At 36.8% G+C, this 24,350-nt stretch overlaps 1 protein-coding gene across 3 annotated transcripts in view; it reads left to right on the plus strand.

Moving 5' to 3' along the window:
• The window catches only part of RANBP17 (RAN binding protein 17), a 390,979-nt gene that overhangs the window by 337,764 nt on the left and 28,865 nt on the right, over nucleotides 1-24,350 (plus strand). For all 3 annotated transcript variants that reach the window (XM_071211021.1, XM_058282154.2, XM_058282162.2), the window contains one exon: nucleotides 1,704-1,842. In XM_071211021.1, the coding sequence (XP_071067122.1) occupies nucleotides 1,704-1,842 (139 nt within the window). The remainder of the gene's footprint in view (nucleotides 1-1,703; nucleotides 1,843-24,350) is intronic.

A 24,350-nucleotide genomic window follows, 5' to 3' on the forward strand; every position in this document is an offset into this window, starting at 1 on the left:
CCACCACAGACTTGGAATTGTTATAATGAAGCCAAGGGAGTTAGAATAGCACTAGAATATTCTATGTTTTAAAACCACATACTTGATTTAATTTACAGAATTTGGACTATAGCTGTCCAAATTCTATAAATTATACAGCTATAGTGACTGTATTTATGTAATTAAATGTGCATTTTAGAATGGTGCAGCTGCTACCTTCTGACAAATTGGTCATCCAGAGGTTCGGCATCTAGAGAAGATGTAATTAGCAATTTCAATTAATTGCTTACATTAATACTCATAATTTAAAAATAGCATGTGTGTTTTCTTGAGTGGAAAATACAGGATTGTCAGCAGGATCTTCCTTTCCTTCCATGCTACTCTTTATATTAATACTCTCCCTCCTCTTTGACCTTCTTTCCGTTAAAATTCTGGAGTGTTAGATAGAGTGCTGAAATGAAAGTTGAGGAACCTAGTTTGTAGTCTCAGCTCTGCCAATCACTAGTCATTTACCTTAAGTAAATCAACTTTTCTATTCCTTCAGGCTTCAATTTATTCACCTTTAAAATGAGATTAGACTAAGTGCTTTCTATGTCCCTCTTCTGATCTTCCATCCAGATTCTATGATTTATGTCAGTGGCTTTCAAACTTTGAGGCCCATCAGAATTACCAGGAATGCTTGTTGGAAATTCAAATTTCCAAGCCCCTCCACTGAACTACATCATTATCAGACTTTTTTCTTTTTAAACATCTCTGCCTGATTACATAGAAGCCAAAATGTGCCCAACATGGTTGCAATAATTACTTGGATAACACAGCCAAATTCATCCTCAGGCTTAGCCCAAGCTTCCTCACCTGCTCCTTGATGTTAGTCAGCCTGTGTGAGAAATGCTCCTTGGCCTGATAATAGACTAGTGGCACCCTCTTCTATCTTGCCAAGGTAATCTTAGCAAAACTTTAGACAGTCCCTTGTAGTAAAATGGAGTGCTATGCCTGCATGACAGAAATGACAAAGTGGAAACTCGATTCAGATCAGCTATGTGTTACAGCCACTTCATTGTAGGGATTGTTCTCTACAATTTAGATCTACCTCAACTGTTGTGGTTTTAGAAATTTTTCACTCACCTTTTTTCTCTAGTTCAGTGACTCTTAAACTTGAGTGTACGTGACTGTCTTAGTGTACATGTTAAAAATGCACATTTCAGAGCCTCACTCCAGAGATTTCATTTAGTGACTCTAAAGTGGAGCTCAGGAAACTTTTTAACAAGCACTCCAAGTGATTCTTATGGACATGGTTGTAATTGCACTTTAAGGAATGCTGCTCTGGTTTCTCTCTGAGTATTCTACATTGTTGATACAGGTTTTAAAAAAAAAGATTGCCTAGACACTGTTAAGCATTGTTTGGTATTAATATTCCAGTTAAGAAAAATAACTCACAGTCTACTAAATTTCATACTGTAGCAATTTTAGCTTATGTTTAAGTATTAACTGTGTAAGGTAAAATTGAAATAACATGTATAGCTTCAAATTAGGATTTCTAAACATCAAGAGATTCCCATTAGAGCTCCCTTAAATGCTGAATCAGGAATTGTTAATGTCATTTGTTCTATATATATTGACTTTGTGTTCGAATTTACAATTTCTGATAAGTGGCAATTTCCACCAGACTGTAACTTGTATTTCTTTTCTTTTGGCTTGACATGTAGTATATCTCTGTGTTGTAGCAATATCGGAAACTGAGCCAGTCTTATTACCCACTCCTGGAATGTCTCACCCAGGACCACATGAGCTTCATCACCAACTTAGAGCCTCCTGTACTCCTGTATGTTCTCACGTCTATCTCAGAGGGACTCACTACTCTTGGTAAGGATCATGGAGAACACTGTTTCCAGAGGAAACGCTAGATTGTGGTCTCTTAATGGATGTGCTTATTGAGATTATCATCCTACAAAAGGGAAAAATATATTGTGAACTCAAGCTGGAAGATTATTTTATAGCTATTAGCTGCAAGTGGGAAAATGACCCCTTTTAATATTTTGGTATTCAGTTTGTTTAATCAGCCTTATTGATACATAATTTATATACAATAAAACTCATCCATTTTAAGCGAACAGTATGATGAGTATTGTTTCATTGTATGAATTACCACAATTAGTTTATCCATTCACCAATGAATAAATATTTGGGGTTGTTTTCAGTATTTGGCTATTTTGAATTAAGTTACTATGAAAATTGATTTACAAGTCTTTATGTGTACAAACATTTTCATTTATCTTAGGTAAAAACTAGGAATAGGATTTGGGGGTTATATACTGAGTGTATCTGTAACCTTATAAGCAACTGTCAATTCCCAAAGCAACTGTACCATTTCATGTCTACCAGCAATGGGTGTAAGTTCCAGTTACCCTTCATCTTCACTAATACTTGCTGTCATCAGGCTTCTTAATTTTAGCTGTGCTAGTGGGTGTGAGGTGGAATCTTATTGTGGTTTTAATTTGCATTTCAATAATGAATAATGATGGTGAGCATCTTTTTATGGGCTTATTTGCCATTCACATATCTTCTGGGTGATGTGTCTGTTCAAATCTTTTACCAATTTTTTTAACCAGCTTGTCCTGTTAATTGTGTTATAAGTGTTTGTTATATATTCTGCATACAAATCCTTTATCAAATGTATGTTTTGAAACTATTTTCTAAGACTTGTCTTTTCATTTTCTTAATATTTTTCTAAAAACAAGTTTTTAACTTTAAGGAAATCCAAATTTTTTTCCTTTTATGATTCATGTTTTTTGGACCATTCTAAGAAATCTTTGCTTAGCCCAATACCATAAAGTTTTCTCCTATGGTTTCTTCTAGAACTTTCATAGCTTTAGCTGTTATGTGTAGGTCCTTTGTCCATTTCAGTGTAATTTCTGTGTATATCATGAGGAAAAGTTGAGGTTTTTTTTTATATATATTTGTTCTAGCACCTTTTGTTGAAGAATATCCTTTCCTGGATTGATATCTTTTTAGAAAATCAATTGTCCATGTATATGTTGTCCATTTCTGGACTCTATTCTGTTTATCCTTATGCCAATACCATACTGTCCTATTTGGTAAGTCCTGAAATCAGATAGTATAGGCCCTCTAATTTTGTTTTCCTCTTTTAAAATTATCTTAAGTTTGTTGGGTCTTTTATATTTTTATATAAATTTTGGAATCAGTTTGTGATTTTCTATTTAAAAAAAATAGAAGGCTAATGGAATTTTGATTGGGATTGTATTGAATCAATAACCTAATTCAGGGATAATTGATATATTAACAATATAGAGTATTTCATTTCCTGAAAATGGTATATCTCTCCATTTATTTAAGTCATCTTTAACTTTTCTCAGAGGTGTTTTGTAGTTTTGAATGTATGGGTCTTGCACATACTTTGTTAAGTTTATAACTAAGTATTATGTTTTTGATGCTATGTAAACGATATTAAATTTCAGTACCTATTACTCTTTGCTACCATATATTTTTTTTTGTATGTTGACATACAAAAAAAGTTGCAACTTTGCTAAACTCATTTATTAGTTCTTTAGTAGCTTTTTGTAGATTTCTTAAGATTTTCTACATACATGTGTCTGCAAATACAGTTTTACCTCTTCCCTTCCAAAATGTATGGCTTTTTTTTCTTGCCAGATCACACTAGCTAGAATCTACAGTACAGTATTGAATAGAAATGATGAAAGCAAACATCCTTGCCTTGTCTCTGATGTTAAGAGGAAAGCATTCACTCTTTCATCATTCAGTAGGATGTTAGCTATAAAATTTTCATAGATTTTCATTATCCTGTTGAAGATATTCCTTTCTGGTCATAATTTGCTGAGAGTGTCATGAATAAGGGTTGAATTTTATCAACTGCTTTTTCTGTATCTTCTAAGATGATCATTTGATTTTTCTTTATTGTCCTGTTAATATATTAAATTTCATTGATACATGAATGTTGAACCAACCTTGCATTTCACACTTGGTTATTATGCATGTCATGTTTATATATTATTGGATTCAGTTTGCTGTAATTTTGATTAAGGTTTTTGAATCTGTGTACATGATAGATTTTGATATATTTTCTATAGTTCTTTCATCGTTTTCTGTTCTTCTAATATCTTTGCACTTTTTAGTGTCAGTATAGTGAGTTGGGAAATATTCCTTCTTCTATTTTATCAAAAAGTTTGTATAGTATTGTTATTATTTATTCCTTAAATATTCGATAGAATTTCTTCATGGCACCATCCAGGCCTAGAGTTTTCTTTGTTGAAGAGTTTTAACTACAAATTAAATTTCTTAAATAAATATATGGCTATTCAAGTTATCTCTTTAATCTTAGGTGACATTTGGTAGTTTCTGTATTTAAGGAAATTTGTCCAGTTCATCCACAGTTCATTTAACTTTACTGACCTAAAATTAATAGTATTCCCTTGTTATCCAATTTAATTTCTGTAGTACCCTTGATATTAGCAATTTGTGACTTCTCTCTTTTTTCTTGATTATTCTGGCTAGAAGTTTATCAGCAAAGAACCAGCTTTTGGATTCATTGATTTTTCTATTACTTTTCTATTTTTATTTCATATTTTTCAAGTATTATTTTTATTATTCCCTTCCTTCAGTTTCCTTTGCTCTTCCTTTCCTAGTTTTTTTAAGTAGAAACTTAGATTATTAATTTTAGACCTTTCTCCTCTTCTAATATGCACATTTAATGCTTTAATCTGAATGCTACTGAAGCTATACCTCATAAATAATGATATGATTTGTTTTTATTTTTATCAAGTTTAAAAATATTTTCTGATTTCCCTATTGATTGCTTCTTTGACTCATGGGTTATTTAGAAATATATTGTTTAATTTACAAATATTTAAAGATATTCCTTTTACCTTTCTTAATACTGATTCTAGTTTAATTTTATTGTGGTCATAAAATTTACTCTATGATTTTTATACTGTTGAAGTTTACTAGTACTTTTTCATGGTCCAAAATATGGTCATTATTCCATGGGTACTTGAAATGAATGTGTCTTCCATCGTTGGCAAGAGTGTTTTATAAATGTCAGTTCTAGTTGATTCATAATGACCAGATATTCTATACTCTTACTGGATTTTTTTTGTTGTTGTTTCTTGTCTATTCTTTTAATTACCATGTGTGGCAGTTTAGAACTTTGTACCCCAGAAAAACATGTTCTTAATCCTAATCCATTCCTGTGGGTGTAAACTCATTATATGTAGAACCGTTTGATGAGGTTACTTCAGTTAAGATGTGACCTAACTTGGGATGGGTCTTAATCCTACTACTGGAGTCCTTTATAATCAGAATGAAATTGAGACAGAGAAAGAATAAGTCATGGGAAGCAAGAAGCTGAAAGTCAGTGGAACCCAGAAGAGAAGAGAAAGGCCAGGAGAGACTGCCATGTGCATTGCCATGTGACAGAGGAGCCTAGAACCAAGGGTCACTGGCAGCCAGCCCCAGAACGCCAGTCTTCAGGAAGAAAGCGTCACCTTGATAATGCCTTGATTTGGACTTTTTCCTATCCTCAAAATGGTGAGCTGAAAAATTCCCATTGTTTAGGCCAACACATTACATGGTATTTGCTCGAGCAGCCAAGGAAACTGAATAGATTTTGATACCAGGAATGAGGTACTACTATTGAAAATATCAAAAAAATGTGGAAACAGCTTTGGAATTGGGTAAAGGTAAAGGCTGGAAGAATTGTGAAGTGCTTGAAAGAAAAAACCTAGATTGCTATAAAGAGACTATTAAAAGAAAGAAGATGTGAAAGGTACTTCCAGTGAGGCCTTAGAAGGAAATGATGAGTGTGTCATTAGAAAATAGAGGAAAGGTGATTCTTGTTTTAAAGTAGCAGTAAACTTGACAAAACTGAGTTCTGAGTTCTGATGTCAATGAAAGGCAGAACTTCAAAGTATGAACTTGGATATTTAGCTGAGGATATTTCCAAGCTAAGTGTGGTAAGTGCAGCCTGGATTCTCCTTGCAGTTTATAGTGAAATGCTAAAGGAAAAGCATAAGGCAAGAACTGAACTCCTGGGCACAAAGACACAGAAATTGATGTCTTAGAAATTCTGAGCCTATTCTGATAGTGTGATCTGAGCCTAAGGCCAGAAATAGCTCTCTGAGGGACTGCCCTGCGCTTCCAGAAAGTGAACCCCTAGAGAACAGTATTCCAGTGAGGGTTTCAGCCATTTCAGTGGAATTCAGGATTGGAAATATGGTTGTGACAGTTTGAAGTTTTTTGTGCATCCCAGAAAATGTGTTCTTAAAGCTAATCCATTCCTGTGGATGTGGAACTCTTTGATTGGATTGGATTCAGTTGGGGGGCCTTTGATTGAATTTCTTCAGTGAGGTATGACTCCAGTGTGTCTTGGTCGTCTTGCTGGAGTCCTTTATAAACAGAGGACTGAAACCAGCCGACACACAGAAAGAAGGGGGCAGAGACAGAGAAACTCTGAGAGTATCTAACCCTTCTCAGGGCAGTTCTGAGAATGAAATGAACAAAGTACATGTATGAAAACACGTGACAGCCTCAGGCCCATAGTTGATGTCCTTAGTTACACACTTAATAACTGGCCACAGTGGGACTTAAATCCAAGACAAGTATTCCTTCTGTAATGCCACTTTGTCAAGACTTCTTTGCTTGCCTTGTTAAGAACGTGGATGGCAGGGCTGACCAAGACTGTACTTTTGAGCTACAACATATGCAGCTAATTCAAACTATTCAAGTATTACTATGGTATGCAATAAAACAATGTCAAGCCTAACTGTAATAACAAAAGATAACAAGATTTCCACTTCTGCCCATGAAGAATTAACTGCTATGAGACTTGCCTTCCTGCCCTAAAAAACTAGAAAACAGGACAAAATATATGAAACAGTGGTTTTCAATTATCAGACAGCAAGCAGTGCAGGTCTATTAAACTACAGATAGGGGGAAAAGATGAGGTAATACCTATAATTTCTCAAGCTTAATGCTCAGAGGCAGTTTCCATGCTGTAGGCTAGTAGGGGGAACCAAAAGAAAGCCAATTGATCTCACTGTATTGAACAGACTGGAGGTTAGAGAGATTGAAACAGCTAGAACTTGTAGGACAGAGTCCGATGAGTGGGAGTTATACAAAGAAAGTTCTACAGGTATACTTTGGAGATATCACAGATTTTAGGCCAAATAATTCCTGAAGATTACACGGAGTTGGAATAGTTTGTGGAGGAACCTCATAAGACATGGAACATTGGAGAGTGCTCAGAGGGATCACACCTTAGTCTTGGGGCTAAATTACTGCAGATAAAGGCTGCAATTTGATCTCAAATGAGTCATATTGATCCAGAAGTTATTGCATGCCAGCAGTGAACTGCATGCCAGAACAAAACCCACACCTTTAAAAAAAGAAGACATCAAAATCCAGCACTGAATAATGTAAAATTCACAATGTCTGGCATCCAATTAAAATAACAAGGCATGAATAAAATTAGAAAATATGATCTATAGAAAAGAGAAAAATTAATAGAAACAGAACCAGAAATTATATCAAGAGACAAGAATCTTAAAATCTTACCCTTCTAAATAAATTGATAGTTGACTTTTCCAGTTCTGCAAAGGCTGTCTGAATTTTGATAGGGTTTATATCGAATCCTATCTGCAAATCACTTTGGGCAGAATTGACATTTTGACAATATTTAATCTTCCAATCCATGAGCATGGAATGTCCTATTTATTTAGACTTTCTTTGATTTCTTTTAGCGAAGTTTTGTAGCTTTCCATATATAAGTCCTTTACATGCTTGGTTAGATTTATTTCTAAATATTTTATTCTTTTCCTTGATATAATAAATGGGATTTTTTTCTTGGTTTCCTCCTCAAAGTATTCATTACTAGTGTATAGAAATACTACTAATCTTGGCTTGTTGATCTTATACCCCTTTGCTGAATTAATTTATTCGCTCTAGTAGCTTTGTTGTAGATGTTTTTTGGGACTTTCTATATTTAGGATCATGTCTTCTGCAAATAGGTAAAGTTTTACTTCTTCCTTTCCAATTTGGACACCTTTTATTTCTTTTTCTTACCTAACTACTCTGGCTAGAACTTCTAACACAATGTTGAGTAACAGTTGTGATGGTGGGCATCTTTGTCTTTTCCCAAATCTTAGAGTGAAACCTTTCAGTCTTTTACCATCGACTATGATGTTAGCAGTGGGTTTTTTCATATACGCCCTTTATCATGTCGAGGAAGTTTCCTTCTATTCCTATTTTTCTAAGTGTTTTTATCAAGAAAGGGTGCTGGATTTTGTCAAATGCCTTTTCTGTATCAACTTAGGTGATCATGTGTTTTTTTCCCTTCATTCTGTTAATGTGTATTATATTAATTAGTTTTTCTAACAAATCAATTTTATTGATACATATTAATAAAGCATAAATCCATCCAAAGTATACAGCCAGTGGTATCTGGTATAATCACATATTTGTACATTCATCACTTCAGTCATTAATAGAGCATTTTTTAATTATTCCATTAAATAATAACAATAAACAAAAAAAACAAACAGAAAACCTCATCACCTTTCAATCTCTCTGTGCTTCTCCTGCCATACATAGCTGCTATTCTATTTCTCTCTAGTATATTTGTATTTATATTTTGTAAAAAGCCTTAAATATGCAATATCACCCGTATTTGTATTTCACATGAGATTTCATTGTTACACAGTCCCATGTTATATTTTTTTAGCTTTTCTTCTAGGACTACACATGCCCTTATACTTTCCCTTTCAACCACTGTCATACTCAGGTAATAGCTCTGCTAGTTACAAACAGGATGATGTTCTTTCTGTTTCTGTTCATTTCCAAAGATTTACAAACAACCTTTTTACCAGTTCTGTACAAATTAACTCTCAGCTTTCCATTCTCTAACCTCCTTCTATTTTCTGGTGACATATATTCTAATTAACTCCATGAGTTTACACAATATATTTAATGCATAATACTGCAATCATACAGTATTTGTCCTTTTGCATCTGTCTTGCTACACTCAACATAAAGTCCTCCAGGTTCATCTATGTTGTCACGTGCTTCCTGACTTTATTTACCACTGCCTAATATTCCATCATTTGTATACACTACAATTTGTTTATCCATTCATTGGTTGATGGACACCTGAATTGTTTACATCTCTTCAAAATCATGAATAATGCTGCTGTGAACATCAGTGTGCAGATGTTTGTTCATGTCACTGCTCTCAGTTTTTCTGGATATATACCGAGTAATGGTATTACTGGGTCACATTGCAAGTCTATATTCAATCTCCTGAGGAACTGGCAAACAGTCCTCCACAGTGGCTGTACCATTCTACAATCCCACCAACAGTGAATAAGCGTTCCTATCTCTCCACATCCTCTCCAACGCTTGTAGTTTTCCAACTTTTTAATAGTGGCCATTCTAATATGTATACATTGATATCTCATTGTAGTTTTTGATTTGCATTTCCCTAATCACTAGTGATGTTTAAGATTTTTCCATGGTTTTTTTTTTTTGCTATTTGTATTTCTTATCTGAATGTCTGTTCAAGTCTTTTGGCCATCTTTTAACCGGGTAGTCTTTCTGTTTTAAATTACAGTTATCTCTTTATATATCATGGATATTAAACCCTTATCAGATATGTGATTTCCAAATATTTTCTCCCATTGAGTCAGCTGCCTTTTCACCCTTTTGACAAAGTCCTTTGAGGTGCAAAAGTGTTGAATTTTGAGGAGGTCCCATTTATTTTTTTTCTTTTGTTGCTCGTGCTTTGGGTATAAGGTTTAAGAAACTACTGCCTACCACAAGAGCTTGAAGGTGTTTTCCTACATTTTCATCTGGGAGTTTTATGGTTGTTGCTTTTATATTTAGATCCTTGATCCATTTTGTGCTAATTTTTTATAAGGTGTGACATAATGGTCCTCTTTCTTTTGGTTATGAATATCCAGTTCTCCCAGCACCATTTGTTGAATATACTGTTCTGGCCCAGCTGGGTAGACTTGACAGCCTTGTCAAAAATCACTTGACCATAGATGTGATCTTCTATTTCTGAGTTCTTAATTCAGTTCCATTGGTCAATGTGTCTGTCTTTATGCCAGTACCATGCAATTTTTACCACTGTTGCTAAGTAATATGCTTTAAAGTTAGGAAATGAAAGTCCTCCCACTTTTTCTTTTTTAAGACATTTTTGGGTATTCAGGGCCCTTTATCCTTCCAAAAAACTTTGATAATTGGCTTTTCCATTTCTGCAGAAAAAGGCTGTTAGAATTTTTATTGAAATTGTTTCAAATCTGTAAATAAGTTTGGGTAGAATTGGCATCTTAATATTTAGTCTTCCAGTCCACGCACAAGGAATTACACTCCATTTATTTAAGTCTTCTTCTGTTTATTTGAGCAATGTTTAGTAGTTTCCTTAATATAGGTCCTTTATGTCCTCGGTAAAGTTTATTCCTAAATATTTTATTCTTTTAGTTGCTATTATAAATGAAATTTTTTTTCTGATTTCCTCCTCAGATTGCTCATCAGTAGTGTATAGAAATGCTATTGATTTTTGCACATTAATCTAGTATCCTGCCACTTTGCTGAAATCATCTATTAGTTCTAGTAGCTTTGTTGTAGATTTTTCAGGATTTTCTAACTAAAGTATCATATCATCAGCAGTGAGTCTATTTTAAACAAGAAAGGATGCCATTTGTTGTTAAACACCTTTTCTGCATCAATCAGGAGGATCATGTGATTTTTGTTCTTCAATTTTTTAATGTGGTTTATTATACTATTTGATTTTCTTATGTTGAACCACCCTTGCATACCTTGTATAAACCTACTTGATCATGGTGTATAATTTTTAATGTGCTATTGGATTCAATTTGCAACTATTTTGTTGGGAATTTTTGCATCTATATTCATGAGAGAAATTGGTCTGTAATTTTCCTCTCTTGTATTATCCTTATCTGGCTTTGGTAATAGGGTGATGTTGGTCTCATAGAATGAGTTAGGGAATGTTCCTTCCTCTTCAGTTTTTTGGAAGAGTTTGAGCAGGATTGGTATTAAATCTTCTTGGAATGTTTGGTAGAATTCACCTGGAAAACCATCTGGTCCTGGGCTTTTCTTTTTTGGGAGGTTTTTGATGACTGATGCAATCTCTTTACTTTTTAATTGGTCTGTTGCAACCTTCTATTTCCTCTAGAGTCTGTGTAGGTTGTTTGTGTGTTTCTAGGAATTTGTCCATTTCATCTAGGTTGTCTAATAATTTATTGACATACAATTGTTCTTAGTATCCTCTTATGATCCTTTTTATTTCTGTAGGGTCAATGCTAATGTCCTCCCTCTGGTTTCTGATTTTATTTATTCGTATCCTCTCTCATTTTTGTCAGTCTAGCTAAAGGTTTGTCAATTTTATTGATCTTTTCAGAGAATGAACTTTTGGTTTTATTAATGCTTTGTTTTTTTATTCTCCATTTCATTTCTTTCTGCTCTAATCTTTTTTATTACTTTCCTTCTGCTTGCTTTCAGTTAGTTTGCTTTTTTCCCCTAATTCTTTCAGGTTTGGAATTAGGTCTTTGATTTTAGTTCTTTGTTCTTTCTTTTTAATTTAGGGCTATAAATTTCCCTCTAGCATGACCTTCACTGCATCGCATAAGGTTTTTTTGTTTGTTTGTTTTTGTTTTCATTTTGTTTTGTTTTGTTTTTGTTTTGTTTTGTTTGTTTGTTTTTTGGGGTTTTTTTTGTTGCGTCATCTTGCTGCGTCAGCTCTCCGTGTGTGTGGCACCATTCCTGGGCAGGCTGCACTTTTTCTTTTGCGCTGGGCGGCTCTCCTTACAGGGCACATTCCTTGCACGTGGGGCTCTCCTATGAGGGGGATACCCCTGCATGGCACAGCACTCCTTGCGCGCATCAGCACTGCGCATGGGCCAGCTCCACACAGGTCAAGGAGGCCCAGTGTTTGAACCGCGAATCTCCCACGTGGTAGGCAGACGCCCCATCCATTGGGCTAAGTCTGCTTCCCGTATCTCATAAGTTTCAATATGTTGTATTCTCATTTTCATTTACCTCCAGATATTTACTGATTTCTTCTTTGACCCATTGATTGAGTGTGTTATTTAACTTTCATATATTTGTGGATTTGTCAGTTCTCTGCCTTTTACTGATTTCCAGCTTCATTCCATTGTAGTCCAATACTTCATATAAGTTGAACCTTTTTAAATTTACTGAGATTTGTTTTATGACCCATCATGCAGTCTGTCCTGGAGAATGATCCATATGCACCTGAAAAGAATGTGTATCCTACTGTTTTGGGGTGCAGTGTTTTGTATATGCTAGATCTAATTCATTTATGATATTATTCAAGTTCTCTGTTTCTTTATTGATCTTCTGTCTAAATGTTCTATCTATTTATGAGAGTGGTGTACTGGAGTCTTTATTATTGTAGAGGTTTTATTTCTGTCTTCAGTTTTGCCACTGTTTGCCTGACATATTTTGGGGCACTATGCTTAGGTGCATAAATATTTATGTTATTTCTTCTTGGTGGATTACCCTTTTATTATATAGTGTCCCTCTTTGCTTCTCATAACAGTTTTACATTTAAAATATTTTTTCCAGTATTAGTATAGCTACCCTAGCTCTTTGGTTACTGTTCGTGTGGAACATATTTTTCCATCCTTTCAGTTTCAACCTGTTTGTGTCGTTGGGTCTAAGGTGAGTCTCTTATAGACATCGCCCTTTTTTATCCATACTGCCAACCTGTGTCTTTGATTGGGGAGTTTAGTGCATTAACATTCAATGTTATTACTGTAAAGGCAGTTCTTACTTCATCTGTTTTGTCTTTTGGTTTTTATATGTCTTATCTTTTTTGTCTCTCCTTCATTGCAGCCTCCTTTTCTGTTTAGTTGATCTTTTTTAATGTATCTGACCTCTTTCTCATTTCCATTTCTTTATAACTTTTAAATACTTTCTTGATGGTTACCCTACAAAGCCCTGGGCTTTGTATTACAAAACCTTTGTCTGTAACCTACTAATTTAGGAAGATACCAACTTAACTTCAATTGCACACACATTCTCTGCTCCCAGATCCCTCTGTTTCCCCTTTATGTTGTTTTTGTCCCATGTTACCTCTTTATATTTGCCTGCTCATTCTCAAGAAATATATCTTTTTCTTGTTCAATTGAATTCTAACTCTTATAGGAATTAAAGAGTAGAATTAGATATTGAAGATGTGCTTTTGGGTTTTACGTTTACCCATTTGCTTACCTTCGCTGGAGATCTTTACTTCTTCATGTTGCTCCAAGCCACTCTCTCTTCTCTTTTCCTTTCAATCTGAAGAACTCCCTTTAGCAGTCCTTGTAGGGAAGGTCTTTTGGTGATAAACTCTCAGTTTCTGCTTACCTGTGAATATATTATACTCCCTCATTTTTGAAATACCATTTTGCCAGATAAAGAATTTTTGGCTGGCAGTTTTTCTCCTGTAGTACCTTAAAGCTCTCATATCACTGCTTTTTTGCCTCCATGGTTTCTGATGATAAATTGGCACTTAGTCTTATTAAGGATCCCTTGTGTTTTAGTTTGTTAAAAGCTGCTGGGATCAATATACCAGAAACAGTCTTATTTAGGTTAAATGCTTACAGTTCTGAGGCTGTAAAAATGTCCAAATCAAGGTACCATCACAGATGCTGTCTCACCGAAGGTCATCCTGGACTCCTGGACTCCTGCCACATGGTACTACACAATAATGGCTCTCTGGTCTGGATCTCTGCCTTCTATCTACTCCATGCTTATTTTCTCCCTGAGTTCAGCTGGGGATAATCAAGCATATGGCTTGTCTCACCCCTCTCCTCCAGTCCTTGTCTCTTTCAGCTTCTCAGGGACCTCTTTTCATGCCTCTGAGCTTTCAGTCCTCCACTGATTCCAGCCTTCAGCCTCCAGTACCTCTTTCTTAGCCTCTCAAGATTTCTCTGTCTCTGATACCTTTTTCTGCATGTCTCTGCATGTTTCCACCTTTTATAAAGGACTCCTGCAAGAGGACCAAGACCTACCCTGGTCATGCCTCACTGGAGTAATCCAATCAAAGGCCGTCCAAGTGAATCCAATCCAATCAAAGCATCCCTCATCCACAGGAATGGATTAGCTTTAAGAACATGATCTTTTCTGGGATCCACAAAAAGCTTCAACTTGTCACACTCCACCCTCTTCATCCCAGAAAAGACATATTCTTTCCATATGTGAAATACATTCATTCCATCACATCATTTCAAAAGCCTTAATCATTTCAATAACAATGGTAAGTACAAAATCTCACCAAAATGAGTTATAGATATACAGTCTGGGAGCAAAATTTACAGCTGTAGACTGTGAAACTGAGAAAACAAGTTATCTGCTTCCAATATATTAATAAAAAAGAGTCAGTGGACTTGGCCCAGTGGTTAGGGCATCTGTCTACCACATGGGAGGTCCGCGGTTCAAACCCCGGGCCTCCTTGACCCGTGTGGAGCTGGCCCATGTGCACTGCTGATGCGCGCAAGGAGTGCCCTGCCATGCAGGGGTGTCCCCCATGTAGGGGAGCCCCACGCACAAGGAGTGCACCCTATAAGGAGAGCTGCCCAGCAGCCTGCCCAGGAATGGTGCCGCACACATGGAGAGCTGACACAACAAGATGACGCAACAAAAAGAAACACAGATTCCCATGCCGCTGACAACAACAGAGCAACAAATAGACACAGAGAACAGACAACCAGGGTGGGGGGGTAGGGGAGAGAAATAAATAAAATAAATAAATCTTAAAAAAAAAAAAAAAGAAGGACAGCGATAGAATAAATGTTCTTATTTTCCATAGGAATAAATTGGATGGAAAGGAAGGGTCATGGGTCTCAAAAAATTCCAGAAATCTGAAGGGCATATGCCTTTAGATTTCAAAGTCTGAGAGTCATCTATAGAAACAGGCACTTAGTCTTATTGAAGATCCCTTGTATATGACGAATCACTTTTCCCTTTCTGCTTTCAGAATTCTCTCTTTGGCATTTGACATTCTGATTAATATATGTCTCAGAGTGGGTCTATTAGAGTTTCTTCTGTTTGGAATATGTTGTACTTCTTGAGCATGTATACTTATGTCTTTCAAAAGAATTAGAAAATTCAGCCATTATTTTCTCAGATATTCTTTCTGCCCCTTTTCCCTTCTTTTCTCCTTCTGGGACACCCATGACATGTATGTGTATATGCTTCATGCTTCCACTCAAGTCCCTGAGACACTGCTCAATTTTTTCTATTCTTTTCTCCAAATGTTCTTCCAAATGTATGATTTCAATTATCCTGATCTAGTTTACAGATTTTCTCTTCTGCCTGTTCAAATCTGCTGCTGTATACCTCTAGATTATTTTCATTCTCCATCATTGTGCCTTTCATTTCCATACATTCTGTTATGCTTCTTTTTACACTTTCTAATTCTTCCTTTTGCTCACACATTGTCTTAATATACTTTAGTTCTGCATCCATCATTAATTTTTATCCCTATGTTCCTTCCTCTCCTTGAATTGATTTAGTAAATTTGAGCTTCTTTGATTTGTTTTTCCAAAGTATGTGTCTCCTCTGAAGTTTTAATTTTTTGCCTTGATTGAACCCTATCTTCCTGTTTCTTGGGATGACTTGTAATTTTCTGCTGGTATATGAGCATCTGAATTTACATTTTTTCTTTAGGAGTTACCAGTACCTTGTATATGCGAAGTAGGTGCTCAACCACTGAGCTACACCTACTCCCCCTGCCCTTTTTTTTTCTTCTGAATATTTTAATGTGCTAGCACTCAAAGTCAGTTTCTCCTGCTTGCCCAAGGTTTTATTGTAGGTTGGCTGTGTGTTAAGGTTCTGCTTTGACACTTGGTCCAACTTATTTGGACTTTTGGAGTAGCCCATGTTTAACAATTCAAATTTTCTCTGGTCTTCTGTACGTGATTGTTGCCCTGGATATGTAGTATACCTTTAAAGATTTTCCTTTCCAAGACCTTTCCATCCGTCTGCCCCATGGGATCTATGCCCTCTCTCAATTAGAAATAGAATAGGCATCACTAACCCAAAATCCTCAAGATTGGGGGATGAACAGTGGACTAAAGTAGACTTATTATTATTCTATTGTAGATTTACTAGTATTCTAGCAATGAAAAAACTTGTATCATTGATATAAAGGCAGTGACCACCAGAGGTTCAAAAGGGAAAAAGAGGGAAGAATAGGTATAATATGGGGGCATTTTTGGGACATTGGAATTGTTCAGCATGACATTGCAATGACAGATACATGCCATTATATATTTTGTCATAATTTGTGAAATTGTGCAGGACAGAGTGTAAACTATAATGTAAACTATAATCCACAATTAGTGGCAATGCTTATTGTAACAAATGTACCACTCTAATGAAGGATATTGTTAATGTGGGAAAGTGTGGGAGGGGTGGGGAGTGGGACATACGGGAATCTCCTATATTTTTTTACGTAACATTTATGTAATCTTTAAAGTATCTTTTTTAAAAATTATAAAAAATGTATAAAAAACATATCGCCCTTTTATATGCAATTGTTTCACCTCCATGAGAAAGCTTCCTTTTCTCTCTTCCTTTCTCTGGAAATCCTAAGCTTTTCTGTTTGTTTTGGGGCAGATTTTTTTTTTTTTTAAATTTATTTCTCTCCCCTTCCCTGCACCCCCCCCCCAGTTGTCTGCTCACTGTGTGTTCTTCTGTGTCCACTTGTGTTCTTGTCAGTGGCACCCAGAATCTGTGTCCCGTTTTGTTGCGTCATCTTACTGCATCAGCTCTGTGTGTGTGCAGTGCCACTCCTGGGCAGGCTGCATTTTTTTCGCGCTGGGCGGCTCTCCTTATGGAGCACACTCCTTGCACATGGGGCTCCCCATGCGGGGGACACCCCTGCATGGCACGGCATGCCTTGCTTGTATCAGCACTGCGCGTGGGGCTGCTCACCACACAAGTCAGGAGGCCCTGGGTTTGAACCCTGGACCTCCCATGTGGTAGGCAGACGTTCTATCTGTTGAGCCAAATCCGCTTCCCTGTGCAGATTTTTTAATGCCCCCTTTTCATTACACATTTCAGTCTGGGACCCATCCAGACTTACAGCAGTTTAGTTTCCCCCTCATTTTTTTTTTTGCCTGTAGGACTTTCGTGCCTCTAGTTACTTCCCCTTTAGAGTATCATACCTCCCTGGGGAGCCAGGTGGAGCCTTTTTTGGTTACGCCAGCCAGCAATCAGAGTCTGGGTTGAGAGTGTGCACCTCTTGCCAACAGTTCTGCCTTATTTCCTGGGATCACTTTTGTATGCAGCACTCTTCAGCTGCTTGTGTTCCACCCTGGGTCTCTGCAGACTTGAGTGTGTGTGCCTGGATAGCGTGAGGTTCTGACTCCCTGCTGTGAGTCGCCTTCTGGTCTGTATCCACAGCAGGAGGTACCTGGGTAAACCAGTGTGATTCTTAAGCTGCACAGGATTGAGTGAGGGAGAGGGGTCAAGACTGGCAGTTCCAGGTCATAAATCTCCTCCCTTTACTCAGTGTTTTGATTTTGTCTTTTTTCTTCGATTCAGTGTGTGTAGAGTCCTTCTCCCATATCTGTCAGACTCCAGAATGCCAAGCAAATGGGATTTGTCTTTTTTTTAGTTGTTTCTAAAGAGAAACTTTTCCAGGGGATGTCTTACATCATCATATTGATGATGTCCCTTATGGACTTTATCTTGATCAGCAACTTTATTTCTAGTGCCCAAACATAGTAAGTGCTCAATAAATATTTATTGAGTAAATTAATTAGGTAATATTGTTTTTCATTATACAGATGAATAAGTTGTGACTCAGAGAAGCGAAAGGACTTGCCTAAGATCAAACAATTACAGGCGTACCTTGGAAATATTGTGGGTTCGATTCTAGATTGCTGCAGCACAGTGAATATCACAATAAAGCAAGTCACAAAAAATTTTTTTGTTTCCTGTGCATATGAAAGTTATATTTATATTATACTCTAGTCTATTAAGTGTGCAATAGTAGCATTATATCTAAAAATCAATATACATAGCTTAATTTAAAAATACTTTATTTCTAAAAAATGCTAACCATCATCTGAGCTTTCAGCAAAGTTGGAATCTTTTTGCTAATAGAGGGTCTCGCCTTGATATTGATGGCTACTGACTGATGAGGGTGGTGGTTGCTGAAGGTTGGGGTGACTGTGGCAATTTCTTACAATAAGACGTTAATAAAGTTGGCCACTTTGATCGACTCCTCCTGTCATAGAATATTTCTCTGTAGCATGAGATGCTGTTGATTGCATTTTATCCACAGTAGAACTTCTTTTAAAATTGGAGTCAGTCCTCTCAAGCCCTGCCACTGGTTTATCAATTAAGTTGATGTAATATTCTAAATCCTTTGTTGTCATTTCCACAGTGTTCACAGCATTTGCTAATCCATAAGAAGCAGCTCCTCATCTGTTAAAGTTCTATCATGAGATTGCAGCACTCAGTCACATCTTCAGGCTTCACTTTTAATGCTAATTCTCTTGCTGTTTCCACCACATCATCAGTTACTTCCTCCACTCGTCTTGAACCCCTCAGAGTCATCCATGAAGGTTGCAATCAGCTTCTTCCAGATTGCTTTTCATTGATACTTTGACTTCCTCCCATGAATCATGAATGTTCTAAGTGGCATCTAGAATAGTGAATCCCTTCAGAAGGTTTTCAGATGACTTTACACAGATCCATAGAGGAATCACTATCTATGGCAGCTGTAGTCTTACAAAATGTATTTCTTAAATCATGAGACTTGAAAGTCAGAATTACTCCTTGATCCATGGGCTACAGAATGGATATTATTAATAGGCATGAAGATATTAATCTCATTGTCATCTCCAGCAGAGCTCTAGGGTGACCAAGTGCATTGTCAGTGATCAGTAATGTTTTAAATAGTCTTTTTTTCTGAGCAGTAGGTCTCAACAATGGGCTTAAAATATTCAGCAAACCATGTCATCTTGGCTTTGTTGTTCCATTGTAGAGCACAGGCCGAGTAGATGTAGCATAATTCTTAAGCTTCCTAGGATTCTTGGAATGGTAGATGAGCCTTGGCTTCAACTTAAAGTCTTCAGCTGCATTAGCACTGCCAACCTGTCCTTTGAAGCCTTGAAGCCAGGCATTGACTTCTCTCTACGAAAGTCCTTTTTCCAATAGAAGGCTGTTTCATCTATGTTGAAAATCTCTTGTTTAGTGTAGACACTTTCATCTATGATCTTAGTTAGATCCTCTGAATAACTTGCTGTAGCTTCTACCTCAACACCTTATATTTTTATGTTATAGAGATGGCTTTTTTCCTTAAACCTCATAAACCAATCTCTGCTAGCTTCCAACTTTTCTTCTACAGCTTCCTCACCTTTCTCAGTTTTCATAGAATTAAAAGAGTAGGGACTTGCTCTAGATTAGGCTTCGGCTTAAGGGAATGGTGTGACTGGTTTGATCTTCTATCCAAACCATGAAAACTTTTTTCATATCAGCAGTAAGGCTATCTCGCTTTCTTATCATTCATGTGTTCACTGGTGTAGCACCTTTAATTTCCTTCAATGGTTTTCCCTTTGCATCCACAACTTAACTGTTAGTTACTGAAAGACCTAGCTTTCAGCCTATCTCAGCTTTTGTCATGCCTTCCACACTTAGCTTAATCATTTCTAACTTTTGATTTAAAGTGAGATGGGTAACTCTGCCTTTCACTTGAACATTTAGAGGCCATCTTAAGTTTCTTAATTGGCCTAATTTCAGTATTGTGTCTCAGTGAATAAAGAGGCCCAAGGAAAGGGAGAGAAACAGGAATGGCTAGTTGGTGGGGCATTCAGAAAACGCAATATTTATCGATTAAGTTTCCCATCTTATATGGGCATGGTTTATGGGGCACCCCTAAACAATTATAAGAGTAGCATCAGAGATCACTGATCACAGACAGATCCATAACAGATATAATTATAATGAAAATTTTTGAAATATTGCAAGAATTACCAAAATGTGACACAGAGACACAAAGTAGACACATGCCCTAGGAAAAATGGCACTATTGGCTTGTTTGACTCCAGGTTGCCACAAACCCTCAATTTGTAAAAAAAAATGCTATATCTGTGAAGTGCAATAAAGCAACGTGTAATAATATGACTGTATTTTATTTTTTTAATTTTGTATTTTATATAAGTGCCTGATCTAGGAGCCTTTCAAACTGCAAAACCCATTCTTCTCTACCACACTGCTCTCTAGATCTACCTGATAAAGGTTGCAGCTCTGATGGCTAGTTGCCTGGTAAAAATGGTTTCCCTTGTATCCATGATTTTTTCTTCAGCCTCTTGTTTTATTGTAAATTGGCACTGTAACCACTGGATAACTCTGGTAGGTGAATTGTGCCCTGTGAGTACTTTTTAGAATATTGACTTTTATATTTTTCAGTTTATACTTTCCCAACAATGATAAATGTGCAAAAAGGAGGCATTTATAGGTATTATTTGGGTGACAAGCAGGCTTCAGTTCTGCTGTAGCCTCAATGGGAAACTGAGACGGCAGTACAGAGAAGATGAACCAGTGATGGAGTAGTGACTACCATAATATGCTTAACATGACATAAAAAATTTTACTGAATCATCATCATCGATGATTCATTAGCATTTTAGTTGCAGACAGCTATGATGTAAGGAAAGAGAAAGGTGAATGGAAACAGTTCTCTTTTTTATCTTTTTAATCATCCGTCCACCCCACCTTCACACATACACACACACGCACACACACACACACATAGTACTCTTATACAGAGACTAAACACAGGGCTTAGAGAAAGCTCTTCTTAGTAATGGGTCTCAACTCATTCTTCAAACAATTACCAGTTGCGCCACTTACTATTCTTAAGACCTTGCCTTGGCATTACTGATGAGAACAAGACAGATATCCCTACTCTCATGAACCTTTTATTCTAGTGAGAAATAAACAGTAAGTAACTAAGTAAATAAACAGACAAACTAGAAATACCAAGTAGTGATAAGTGCTAAACAAATAATTAAAATAGGACGATGGATAGGAAGTCTCTACATGTGACTTCTTAGAAAGTGATTAGGAAAAGCCTCTGAAGATCAGCCAAGGTGAGGACAGGAATGCAGTCCACACAGAAGGAAAGGGTAGTACAAAAGGTGAAACTAGGAAAGGTGAGGGCGTGCGGAAAGTAGAACCAGCTAGAAACCATCAGATCTTCTCTCATAAAGTTCATGGTCAATAAAAAGTATGTAAAGAATAAGAAGGTATATTGTTATTTTGAACATATTTTTTAATTGGGGTATATACTATGAATGTAATATGGGAATAAAACACAGAAATACCCGGACGCTTGGAGACCCTGTACATTAATTTCTCCCACCAAGGAAAATGCTAAGAAGAAAAGAAAGCTGTGGTTAAATAGACTGACAGTCTTGGTGTGCAAGGCAGTGAAATAGCCCAGAAAACATAGGAGATGTGTAAATGGGAAGCCCTACTATGTGTGAGGCACTCTGTTACAATCTTTACATGCTTTATCTCATTTATTTTTCACACCCCTTGCAAAGTAGGTAGAATTAAGCACATTTCCCAGGAGTGCACACTGAAGCTTGGTAAAGTCAAACATCTAGAAAATATAGATTTAATTCTAGACACACCTGTTCCCCAAAATCACCACAACACCCAAACAGACATTTGTTTCTGAAATTGCTTTTCAGACCAAATCTTTCCAAAACCTTCACCCTCCTTCCTGCTACGGTGAGAAGTTTTGAGCCAAAGCCAAATTGCAGTTCAGTCCCATTATCTTTCTTCCTGACACTCAGTTAAGCAACTCTTTGCTACACAGTTAACTTTGCAGAAGAGCCCTTGGTGATAGGTCTTAGTGAGCAGGAGGGCTATTAATGATGCATGTGCTTCCTGTAGAGAGCGGCTGCAGGAGGAAAGGAGCTCCGGGTGGTTTCCAGTGCCAAACCACATGTTGCCAGTGAGGGCAAAGTGCCTGTGAGCCTTCAAAGTTACTTCCAAAATTATCTAAATAATGGATATAATCCTTTTTAAAAGATTCTAAACACCTCAAACTAGGACAAAATATGAAAGTTAATTAACTTCTGCCTATCCTATATCGGGAGAGTTTCTTTATTTGAATCTAACACAATAGCTTGAGCTGCAAGTGAAAATAACCAATATTATAATACTGTTCGTTGTATGTTTTTAACCAAATGCCCTGTGATCTTTGAATTCCACACTTTTAAATCTACACTGAGTAACATTTATCCTTTTCAAAGCCCCCAACCATAAATCAGCCATAATGTAAGCTCCCCTTCTTTTATTGCAAGGTTGTATTCTCCAGCCTTCATGTCTGAAGTGTTTGCCTGGTTTTCCCACCACTGACTCAATGGACTGGAACATTTTAATGCAACCTGCATGGCAAGTGGTCACCAAATCTATGCAAAGTTTTTATTATTTTTGTATGATTGATAGCATATTGCTTTTCACTGGTTAGGGGAACCATATCTATTTCCTTCTTGCTTCCTTTTGTAGAAATTAACTTACTTAATCTATTTACTTTCATAATTATGCCTTCAAAGGTGGAAATGTGAAGGAAAAGAGAAAAGCAATCAGGTTCAACAGGTCTGTGTCCGACTTCTAGGGCTACATGTTTTCTATTTTACTGTGCTATCTCCCAGGATTCTAAAGCCACAGTTCCCTTTTCTACAAAATAACCCAGTTACCTTGCACCTCAAATACCACACATTTAGGAAGTAAAGAAAGCTCCTTTCTGTAAAAGCCATATAGCACCACAGTTTTTTTAATCTTTTTATTTTTATTTTTTTTAATATTTATTCTTCCCCACTCCCTCCATTGTCTGCTCTCTGTGTCCATTCACTGTGTGTTCTTTTGTGTCTGCTTGTATTCTCATTAGGTGGCTCCGGGAATTGATCCTGGGACCTTCCAAGTGGGAAAGAGGCACTCAATCTCTTGTGCCACCTCAGTTCCCTTGGTCTGCTCCATCTCTTATTATCTCTCCTCTGTGTCTCTTCTTGTTGCGTTATCTTGCTATGCCAGGTCTGTATGTGGACCAGAACTCCTGTGCAGGGCAGCACTCCACATGGGCCAGCTCACCACACGGGCCAGCTTGCCTTCACCAGGAGGCTCTGGGTATAGAACCCTGGACCTTCCATATAGTAGACAGGAGCCCAATTACTTGAACCACATCTTCTTACCTCTAAATCTATTTTCTTTGCCAGTCTTTTAGACTTTCACTCAACCCCTGTATCAGCCACCATTATCATCTACTTTATATATGTATTTTCCTGTATTTCAAAACTTGCCCCTGAACCTCCCTCTTTTTATTTACCATGACATTTCTAAAATGATGTATGTGAAAGAGTGTTTAAACTGTTGTTATATCAATCCTAGGTAATATTGCCAAAATTCAAGACTTCTCTAGAAAACTTTCTTGGATTAGCTTCGCCTACCCATTCTTTAATTAATTCAGCTAATATTTCACCTCGAATCCATGATGGTCACACATGTGTCTCACAACCTCAGAGATGAATAATTTACAGCTTCCCAGCCCAATCTCCCAGTCTGCTTCTTCCCTTCTTCTGAGTCTACCATATTCACCATTTTTAGTTGTTTCTCTTGTTCAATCAAACTCCTGTCCGAATGCTACTACTAGGTAAAAAATCTGGGCAGTATCATGTAATGAACCAAAGCTATGGCCTTTGGGTGAGCTACCTAATCTCTGAGTTTCAGTTTTCTCATTTGAAAAATGCAAATAGCACCTACCATATAAATTAGTTGCTAAAGGTAAATAAGATGATTTTAGTGTACGAAGGAGATACTCAAAGCAAATGGTTGCTCCATCATGACACTTACTTGCTAAAAAAAAAAACAAAAACCTTCAATAATACCTCTGTTACCTTCCAAATGTAAATGTTTCAGCCCACTACTGAATGCCTTCTATAACACCCCAACCTACTTTTTCAACCTTCTCTCATATGACTCTCCTACCCATTCTCACACTCAAACCAAAAAGCATACTCCGGAACACACCCACTTCTTTTCACCACTAAAGGCAAACTACCATTTTTTGAGTGCCCATCATGTTTTGGGTTTTTTATTTGGAGGAGGGGTTGTTTTGTTTTTTTGTTTTCTTTTGCTTTGTTTTTAGGTACTAAGGGTCGCCGGTTCAAGCCAGGACCGCATATGTGAGAAGCTGGCGCTCAACCACTGAGCCACGTCAGCACCCCTGAGTTGGTTTTTTCCTTTGTTTTGCTTATTGTTTTGATTTTTTGTTTTTAGGAGGCACTGGGAAC

Source organism: Dasypus novemcinctus, chromosome 2 (assembly GCF_030445035.2).
Source record: "Dasypus novemcinctus isolate mDasNov1 chromosome 2, mDasNov1.1.hap2, whole genome shotgun sequence".
NCBI classification, from domain to species: Eukaryota; Metazoa; Chordata; class Mammalia; order Cingulata; family Dasypodidae; genus Dasypus; species Dasypus novemcinctus.